This window comes from Pinus tabuliformis, chromosome X (assembly GCF_031772625.1).
Source record: "Pinus tabuliformis cultivar Carrire ecotype Pingquan chromosome X, CPIR1, whole genome shotgun sequence".
NCBI lineage: Eukaryota > Viridiplantae > Streptophyta > Pinopsida > Pinales > Pinaceae > Pinus > Pinus tabuliformis.
In genome coordinates this window covers 685,251,380-685,262,337 of record NC_142308.1, presented here as the reverse complement: position 1 = coordinate 685,262,337, position 10,958 = coordinate 685,251,380, and the positions used below count along the sequence as shown (strand labels likewise).

The 10,958-nt window shown below is 40.0% G+C and overlaps 1 protein-coding gene across 7 annotated transcripts in view; it reads right to left on the bottom strand.

The window, feature by feature from the left end:
* Window positions 1-231: 231 nt before the first annotated feature.
* Window positions 232-10,958, bottom strand: part of LOC149141834 (uncharacterized) — a 258,860-nt gene continuing 248,133 nt past the window's right edge. For all 7 annotated transcript variants that reach the window (XM_089446337.1, XM_089446338.1, XM_089446336.1 and 4 more), the window contains 2 exons: window positions 991-1,113; window positions 232-566 (listed from right to left, as the gene is read on the bottom strand). In XM_089446337.1, the coding sequence (XP_089302463.1) occupies window positions 402-566; window positions 991-1,113 (288 nt within the window). In that variant the 3' untranslated portion in view covers window positions 232-401. The remainder of the gene's footprint in view (window positions 567-990; window positions 1,114-10,958) is intronic.

Below are 10,958 nucleotides of genomic sequence, written 5' to 3'. Positions count from 1 at the left end.
CTAAAGTCATGATAAAGTATCAAAGGTTGCCTGGCATGACAGTTGTTTAATTACTGAACCACTCCAGCACTGATGGCTGGCTATAGAGAGTAAATAATGGTTTCTCCAGAAGGTTTAGAAAACAGAGTAAAATAGCCTTTTGAGTTGAAACCTGGAGTGACAATAAAGAACTAATAAACTAATACGTCAAACGGTGGAAGTGATTTAACTTTTGAAGATGACATTCAGAACTTACAAGAAAAAGAGAAGGCTCTAAAGTTTAAATTATTGAAAAACATAGATGTGCATAACTTTGTAGTCTGCATTGTAATTATCAGTACAGACGTTGTACATCAAGTGACTTGACTGGAAAATATAATTTGTTTGTAATAGATGCCCTCATATTAATAGGTCCATTTCATTTACGATGATACTTGGAAACATGTTAGAAAAGTTTCATTGCTGCTTTCATCATACTCATGATTAGGTATGGTACTTATTACTAATTTTCTGTAGCTCATGAAATCAATCATATTCAATCTGAGACAGCAGAGAACTTGCTCCGGCAATTCTTCTGGTTTGTTTCCCTGCACCAATATTAAGGATTAGCTAATAACTTGTAAGAAAGTCACAAATTCATAGAAAACTATTTCTATTCCTACTAATGAGTATATTAAGAAAGTCTATAAAGATCAGTAAGAAGTACATATTTAGAGAAAAATTAAAATATATAAAAATAACATGTTCAACTCATATACAAGCATAATTAACACTTGTTTTAAGGATAAAACTAAAAAGGGCCAGTTTTAGCAGGAGAAAAGTAGAGGGGTCAGCATGCTAAGGATCTGTCATGGGACAGATGGTTCAGAATCTTTTCCCAAGTACTGGTCTTACAGTCTAAATCCCAGGACTGCCTATATGTTTTTATTTCCCTCTAAATCCATTTGTGGAGTTCTAGCCTCAGAAGGCATGGATCTTAAGATGTAAAAAATTAAACAATTATGAGCGCACCTGAATTGTCAGACCAAAGTCCAAGATGCAGGATTTCAATCGATCCCAAAAAGTTTCTAGCCCCTTTCTGGAAATGTAACTGAAACGATGCACATCCAAATCAATCTCAAAGTAATTTGAGCCCTGTCAAATGAATAAAATGAAAGTTAGAAAACATATCTATTGATAATGCCCACCAAGTCCATTTAAAACAAATTAATTTCTTTAAACTCCGTCTTCAAGTTTCTATGGAGAGTTGGATATTCAGACAAATGATGAAGCTACTATAAAGACATTAATTCTATAGCTAGTAGATCGACAACCAAATAGCAAGTTATTTGAGGTCACAAAAAATATTGATATGTCAGTCAAAGAAAATACAAAATCAAAACACATCCTGCAAGAGATTTCTACATAATAAAATTGCTATACGTCACGTCATATATATCACAATTTCTTCAATAAGAATGGGACTTTACTAAACTAGACTGCAAAAAAATCATTTCTACAAAATGAATTATATCACAAATTCTTCAATAAGAATGGGACTTTACTAAACTAGACTGCAAAAAAATCATTTCTATAATATGAATTGTGTGCACCGTGTACATCTTTTATTAGAAGCTATCAATGTCAAATAGCAGCCCAAAGAAAAGGTCTTCCAATGATAATCAACAAAGAGGACATAAGGCCAGCTATCAATGTCAGATAGCAGCCCAAAGAAAAGGTCTTCCAATGATAATCAAGAAAGAGGAACTAAGGCCTTCCAGTAGACACAAGGATTAGGGTTAGGAAGATGATTTCTATGGCTGAAATATATGCATAAACAGCAAAAAAGTGTGACTTTGGCCCTAAATAGGAGGGATTGACCATGCACTCTGCTATCTTTTGCCTTTATATGTTTTATAGATGCAATTCCTAAATTATGAGCCACAAACAACCAACACAAATTCACTTTTATGCAGACAATTTCCCTAAAAACCTTAGCAGCAAACCCTAAACGTCTAGGAAGAAGGGAAAGAAAAAGATATTCAATAAAAATTTGGATGATCAACACAACTAAGATTAGTGCCTTATCCTACAAGGGTTTAATGGAGCCTTCTAGGGCTAAATTTCATGGAAGAGATTTTGCTGGATAAGGGGGGTGACTAGGGAATCCACTTTCAAAACCCTAACTACTTTTCTTGTTAGGGGAGAAATTAAATATAAGGAATGCACAATCAGATTTTCTTTATAGGCCTCCAAGAGAACAATTTTGCATGCAATAATTGATCTAGATTTCAACATAAATTCAACATTTAGTCATGGCATTAATAGAAACCCTAATTCGCACATACAATATGCAAAATATTAAAGATAAGAATTAAATTTACAAAATTCTGCAAAGAAGCACTTCTTTCAATCCTAGAGAAACATCTCCATGCAAAAGATCATCTCCACAAAAAATCCGCACCAATAGAAAAATCACATCATGCCCAATGTAGCAAAAAAGACTAATTCACACTCCCTTTTGAGAGGAGTGAAGAATGTGTAATGATGAAATGAAATGAGGGGAAGTCTCTAATTATGAGACTTAACTCCCTCACTTTTACAAAAATATAACTAAAAGCTCTAATCACAGTTTTACTTTGAGTGTTCAACAAGTGTGAGGTTACAAGCCAACCTCATAGTTCTAAAACGTAACCAAAAATGCCAAAAATGCCCACACGTGTGAGAGAAAAGCCTCCTCCACTATGATTCCATCCACCAAAGGAGCTCTAAATGCCAAAAGTAAGTGTCAACGGGGCTAATGAGTGCCCCACACTCCAAAAAATAGCTCTAAGACCATGGGCATGCCTCCAAAGTGCCTCCACATCAAGATGCCATCACCAAAATGCCGAACATCACCCTCTAAAGGGCAAGAGGGGTGACGTTGCATCAATCTACTCAAGCATTGGGGCCAAAAAGTGATGTGCAAGCCCTCCCATGTTATCCCAAAGATAACCATCATAATCCAGGCTTTGTAACAAGCAACACCCATCAAACAGTGTCAAGGCCAGCCTAGGGGTGTCTTGGGTCCACCTGGGCACATAATCAATATCTCAAACACTAAGATTCATGGCCTCAATGTTTTAACATATGGGGGTTACCTCTAAGCGTGAAATACCATGTGGAATCATCAAGCAGCCCAATGCTCTACTCTATGTGGGTAACACTGCATCAACAAGGTCATATTTTCTCTTTGGTGTGAAAATTCCTCAACCAAAATTCCTACTGCAACAACTGATGATATTACTCCTATTTGTTAAATTCCTTTAAACAAATTACTTGTAGTTTCCTACGAAAAATATCGTAATACATACACTGCAACCTTCACTTAATTAAATATTATGAGGAAACAAGAGACTGAGAAAGAAAGAAAATACAACACAATTCACACCGTTCTTTTTGGACAAATGTCCCTGGAAAAACCCAATGCGGGAAAACTGGTGCAATGGCTCTGAGGGTTTATTATTATTAAGTAGTAGCAAATTCTGAGTACATCTTTGAATACCTCTAGAGTTATTCAGTTACAGAGAGAGAAATACTAGCAGAAAGATTTGTGAGGTTACCTCACACAATCACTGAGAAAAATCCCGGCTGATCCAGACACTGGATGAGGTGCCTCTGGCAGGCCTATGCTGCCTCTGCACAGGCCTCACGCAGTCCCTGCATCAACCCCTCTAGACACTGTGTCACCCAGCCAGCTGATTGATTTGATGCCCAGAGTCACTGCTCTCAGCCTCTTGGTCTCACACCCCGGCTGCCAGCTTCTAAAACTGACTCTACCCAGCAAAATCTCAGACTCTCTCTCACCCTTTCTGCTACCTCTGCGTGGCCCTACGTGAGAGTTGCTGGATCACTTTCTGCCTCTCTCTGTTGATGATTCTCCCACTGAGAAAATCTCTCTCTCTCTCTCTCTCTCTCTCTCTGGATGCTATCCATGTCCCTCGACTGCAAGAAATCTCCTCGATCAGAACTTCCTCTTGAGAACTTCTCACTTCAGAAATTCGATCTCTTGATCTCTCGGTGTGTTTTCCAAATGACCCTCAATCTCCCTTATATAATCTTCTCGTTGACATTCAACAACTCAGATTAAAAGCTAATCAATGGCTAAGATCATTTTCGCTTGATCTTCGTCTTCTTCTCCAAGTTACATCCACAATTAGATTAATACCCATTAATATTTTTAATTTCCTAAGTTTAGACTTAGGGTCCCATTAAAAAATATTAATTATTTTAATCAAATTGTCTCCGTGTGGAATTTCCCAAAACGCTTTCTGGGTTCTTTGGAATACATGTGCCCAAGCCTCCCTACAAAATTTGAGGCCTAGAGCACATCCGATGATACCCCAAATCAACACTCCCTCTTAGCAAGGAATGTGCTCTAGCAATATACGTTGTTGCAAACTGCTCTTACTACGAAGCATTGTCCTTTGCACTGCTGATGTCTGATATGTTGTCCACCAACTACTGTGTTGTTGTTGTAACTATACTGTTGCTGACACTATCACTGTCAACACTGCATCAGTATTACAAATCCCTCTCTTGTGCTGCATCTATGCTACTGCTAGCACTGCCACAACCAACTACTACTGCACTACAAATTGTTGTTGCTACTCCATCAGCAATGGAGAAACATCCGAAATTATTGAACTAACTGTGTTCAATATGATACTACGTGAATGCTGAAGCCTAATTGTTGCTAGTCTCTACACTGACCCTCTGAATATACTGCGCTATTTCTGACCTCTGCACTGTTGCCAACTCTGCTTTGCATTTTTCAGTCTTTGGCGCTCCTAGCCATTATAACTGTCTCCCCGACACTCCTCAGCACCATCTAACACTAGTCCATCCTGCTACTCTTGATCTCGGCTCCCGTAGCAAGGTATTGATCTGAGAGGTGGACTCCTCAAGGATCCTACCTATTGGTAGCTCTTTCAAACTACAACTCCAAATCAACTCACCTCCCTCCTGGAGGTATCTCGGCTGTCATGGCGAATTCCTCTTCGATCTTTGTGGGCGCAACCTTCGGATCGTGTTTCACATTCCGAATATCAAGTGTTTCAGGTGCGATGAGATGGGTCACTACGCTACACACTGTCCTCTCAGGGAGATGTCCTTCTTACATCTCTGCTACTCCTACTGCCCCTTTGATGCAAGCGCTGCATTATCCTCCTCCTCCTTGGGCTTCGACCCACTACTACTGCCTCGGTCAAGTTTAACCTTGACTAAGTCTCTCCCCAACTCCTCTTGTTTTAGCGCTACCCAGATCTCATCCCAATTCGACAATGTTGCTCTGCCTAGGATACTCTAGACAAAGACTTGCCACTCATCTGAGACAAAATTGAGGGTCAGTCTAACCAACTATGAATCTTGAGGTGTATTCTCGCAGCAGACAATTTATCACAGGTCTCCTTAAGCTTCATGAGTAATGGATCCACACGCTCCCCCTTCTGTATCTGAGAAAATCTCAGCCTCTGCTCCAAGTACATCTTCCGCTACTCGGAAGATCCCTGATATAACGTAGCCAAGGCATCCCACATCTCCTTAGTAGTTCCTCTACTAGCGACATGACACACTACGTGATCCTTTACTCCATCAAGGATCATCCTCTTGGCCTTCGCCATTTCTGATTTGTACTTCTTCAGCGGATCTGGATCTGCTGACATAACCACCACGCTATTGACATATGTCTTGAGGGTATGTTCATCTAGAAGGAATGACATTCTAACCTTCCAGATGCCATAGTTGGATGCTCCGTCCAACTTGTCTTAATCCCTCAATCCATTAGTTTCCATTTCTGCCACAAATGTCGAATGACCTCCTCTCTCCTCTGCGTTGCTACTAGGCTAGCCTATGCACTCCCTGCTAGAGCTAGTAAAACTGCTACCCCTTGCTGCTGCTCAACTCTAGAGAATTTGAATTCCTTGGCTAGGAATTCTCTGAGGAAGAAATCCCCTCAGTCGTGCTTCTCCTCTTTCTTCTGCCGATTTTCTGCCCAGCAAACTCCCAGAAAAATCTGCGTCCCACCAGTTCTCCTTACGCCGAGGCTTCAGCGCTATGTTGATTTCGGGTAGCATCGGATGTGATCTAGCCACGAAAATTGGTGGATAGGCTAAAGCACATGAGATCTCCAATAACCAGAAATGGTTTGGGCAGATTTTAAACGGTTTGGGAGATATTAAAATAATTAATATTTTTAATGGAGTCCCTAAGTCTAAACTTAGGGAAAATAAAATATTAATGTGAATTAATATAAAACTGTGTTAGAAGGGTCCAAAAGTCATGGATCAAGCCAGATCTAATCTTAGCCGTTGATTAGGGACTTAATCTCGGCCATTGAATTGTCAACGAGAAAAGTATAAGAAAAGGCTTGAGGGTCACTTGGAGAATACACCGAGTTGATCAAGATTTTGATTTTCTGGGGCAGGGTTTGCTGAGGAAGTCGAAAGAGTGATTAGAGTTACAGCTGAGGGGCAGTGAATACAGAAGCAGAGAGGTAGAGATAGTACTAGGAGGATCAACGCAGAAGCCGGGAGAGAGGGAAGCAGAGCCAACAAGAGGTTCATGCAGAGCCAGCGAGGAGTTGCGCAGTGCCTTAGAGAGCCAGCGTGGGTGACGCAGAGGCTCTAAGGATTGATGCAGGGCCTCTAGAGGCAGACGCAAAGCAAGCCAGGGAGACGCTGGGCAGACGCAGGGCAAGCCAAGGTGATGTTGGGGTTTTCGTGGGGCAGATTGGAGCTGGGAGCTGTCGGAGTATTTATCCAGGGTTTTAGCCGAAATATCTGCTTCTGAGTAGAGAGGTACTATTGCCAAGATTATTCTCTATTGGGTGAGCCGATTTTGGCACCTAGATTGTATTCAGAAACTGCATAATAATAAAATCCTCAGATCGTTGCACCGGTTTTCCTGCATTGGGTTTTTCCGAGGACATTGGCCCAAAAACAACAGTGTCACTTGTGTGCTTGTTTTTGTTTCCTTCAGTTGATGATATGTAATGTGTTGAGCATGTACTTGTATTTATTTTTAGTATTTACATGGTAAATAACTTATTAATTAATCAGAACAAGTAGGCAGAAATAAATCAGAACAGTACATGAAGGGTTTCTAACAGTTAAGACTTAGAAATTCCAACATGTTGTTCCTTCTGCCCCGGCAAAAATTCAAACTGGGAGTCCTCTCTGTCGACTCACTTAGAGAGAGATTGCCTCGAAATTTCAGCCCTCCGGCTAGGAACTACGCAAACCCTCTCGGGTTTCGAACTGCTACCTCCTACAGCTTTTCGATCTCTCTCTTCTGCTCAACGTTGGATCTACCGGCTCTGCTTTTCTTCCTTCACCTGCAACTCTGATACCATGTAAAAATTCCTCAACCAGAATTCCTACTGCAGCAACTGATGATATTACTCCTATTTGTTAAATTCCTTTAAACAAATTACTAGCAGTTTCCTACGACAAATATCATAATACATACACTACAGCCTTCACTTAATTAAATATTATGCGGAAATAAGAGACTGAGCAAGAAAGTAAATACAACACAATTGACACCATTATTTTTGGATAAATGTCCCCGAAAAAACGCAATGCAGGAAAATTGGTGCAACAGCTCTAAGGGTTTATTATTATTAAGCAGTAGTAAATTCTAAATACATCTTTGAATACCTCTTGGGTTATTCAATTATAGAGAGAGAAATACTGGCGGAAATATTTGTGAGATTACCTCACACAATCACTGAGAAAAATCTCAGCTGATCTGGACATTGGATGAGGTGCCTCTGGCAGGCCCTGCGCAGTCCTCACACAGTGCTTGCGTCAACCCCTCTAGACACCGCGTTACCCAGCCTGCTGATCGATTTGCTGCCCGGAGTCACTACTCTCGGCCTCCCGGTCTCACACCCCAACTACTGGCTTCTGAAACTAACTTTGCCCAGCAAAATCTCGGACTCTCTCTCACCCTCTGCGCTACCTCTACGTGGCCCTTCATGGCCTTGCGTCAACCTCTACATGAGAGTTGTTGGATCACTTTCTGCCTCTCTCTGCTGATGATTCTCCAGCTGAGAAAATTGCTCCCTCTCTCCGAATGCTATCCCTACCCCTCAACGGAAGAAATCTCCTCGATCAGAACTTCCTCCTGAGAACTTCTCACTTCAGAAATTCGATATCTTGATCTCTTGGTGTGCTTTCCAAATGATCCTCAAGCTCCCTTAAATAATCTTCTCGTTGACATTCAACGACCCATATTAAAAGCTAATCAATGGCTAAGATCATTTTAGCTTGATCCTCGTCTTCTTCTAGAAGTTACACCCACAATTATATTAATACCCATTAATATTTTTAATTTTCTAAGTTTAGACTTAGGGTCCCATTAAAAAATATTAATTATTTTAATAAAATTGTCTCTGGGTGGAATTTCCCAAAACGCTTTCTGGGTTCTTTGGAATACATGTGCCCAAACCTCCCTGCAAAATTTGAGGCCTAGAGAACATCTGATGGTACCCCAAATCAACATTTGGAATGTGCAAAACAACCTCTATTATGTTGTTGAGAAGGAGGATAATCATGTCTCCAAAGGCCTTTGTTACTATGGCTATACCACCTGATAAAACTCTACTCAAAATCAAGTGAAATTACCAAGCATTAGCGAAAATAACCGTAAATGCTTCATAATGGGCAATACCTAATGTTGAGGGCACAATAATACTTCATACAACACTCACCTTCAAATGTCTAACAAGATCAAGTCCCGTAAATAGGCTACCTCCCTATGTTAGGGATGGTTAGATGGATAACCCTATTAGGTATTTCCAACCCCCAAAGGGAAGTGATATGTTCCAAGTTAGCCCATCAATTCATAAGTGTGTGTGAGAATGGTGGTTGTGGAGGGGAAAGGACTTTATGACAAGGTGTTATAGCCATTTGACTAGCTAATGGAGATCCAACATCCTGAGTGCATAGATTTAAGGAGGGAGCAATCATGGAGGCATGAGTTACCCATTTCTTTTGCCTACCTTTTACACCCCTTTGGTGCACCCTTTACTTCTTTATGATTTGCTTTGATTTGGGTGCATAGCTCAGGAGCCCTCGCATGCTTTTGAGATTTTTCTTTGTTACTCCTTAAGGATGAGTCAATTTATTGCTCATCAAGGTCGAGAAAATACAAGAGTTTCTTTTATAACTGAAGCATCATGTGCTTGACGAACTAGGTGATGGCTAATGAGGGGGTTAGAGTTCATGCTAGGCTTTTGCCCACGTGCTAATCAAATATCCTAGCCATCTTTTGCATTTTATCTTTTTTTCCCTTTCATTGTGGATTTCTTATGCTTTTATCTTTCTTTTAGCTGCATCAACCTCTAAGGAAAAGTTATCCAGGTCCACAGTCAAGGATGAGGATGAAAGGGGTGCTAATCCCAATGACCGATAACCACCATCCCGAAGAATGTAGATGAATAAGGGGAAAGATGGAAAGTGCTAAGTATGGAATATCGTGGATATACTAATTTGATCAGAGCCTCCATAGTAGTGCCCTTCCTAAAACCCTAAGGTCTTAGAGGAGGTCCCACTGGACTAGAGTTAAAGATTAACCTCCATGTAAAGTGAGGGAACAAGAATGCAATCAAGATCGGTTAATCATCTAGTTTTTCCCTCGATCCATATTAGTATGCCCATAACACTAAGAAAGCACATGATTGCAAAATGGTTAAAGTACCTGCCAATGGATGACCCACCTTCCTTCAAGAAGCATGCTGGATGGGAGAGTGAAATTTGACCAGAGCAAGTGGAGGATCTTGGCATCATGTTATGCTGATCATATGGGACTACTGGTTGGTTGGCCATCAAAGGAGGAGAAAAGTTCTCTCCTATGGGTTACCCACTTTTTGGTGGGTAATAAAGCCCTCTTATAATTTTCTACATATTGAAGTGAATCCATGTGATTAGTTAAAACATGTTTGTAATAACCTAGCTACACCTTTTTCCATAGAATTTTCAACCCTCTTGATTGTTGCCCGAATCCACTCATTGGGTAGGCATTGGTCTTTGTAATCTATCATCCCTTATAATTATACCATAAACATCTTTCATAGGCTTCCCCCCTTGTGTCAAAAGAGAGCAAACCTAAAGTGAGAGGAGGGGTGGTTGTGGTCACAATGGACAACCTTCCCAAGTTCCTCTAGAGTGAACTTAGATTTGGGACTTTAAATATTGAGTGTCAGTATGGAAGGGAACAGAATCACTCGACTCAATTTTTCCTACAAAATCCCAGCAAACACATTGATGGTATTGTTGACCACACTTTGTCAACAATCTGAGAAGTAGAGTACAAGGAAGTGGATAAATTTTTTTGAAGATCAAACTCATCATTCAACATAAATTTTATCATTGTAAACCCAATTTTTGCAAAGATTATTGTAAATGATGCTAGTATGACCATAAATCTATGTAACAACACTTAGGTAAAACTATGATTTTGTCCGAGGGTTTCATCTTAGGGAATTTTTTAACCTCCCCAAATTATGTGTGTTTGTAATCATGCATAATTGACATAGTTTTCCTCCTAGATAATACCCCAAAGCTAGAGTGGCATTCGTTGACAATGTCTTAGGTGAGTCCTAGTGTTTATCGAGTTTATGTAAAAGTGTGTTTAGGAATAATTTAGTGCATGGTTACTCATAGTTAGACACCATGGCTAAATTATTTTATTATAGACAAACTTGGTTTCATACTAGATCATATTGTGTCGCAGAATTGGGTAATGTATTGAGGGTATATGTCTAAATGTGTATTTCCCCTTCTAAAAATTGATATTGTAATAATTTAATGTTAAAAATATTTTAGTGCATGGTTACTCATAGTTAGACACCATGGCTAAAATATTTGAGGGAGGAAAAAAAAACTAATCCCCTCTAGTAATAGCCTCCACCAAGGGAAAATGGTTAATCCCTTGGTGGAGGACCCAGGTAATAGCCT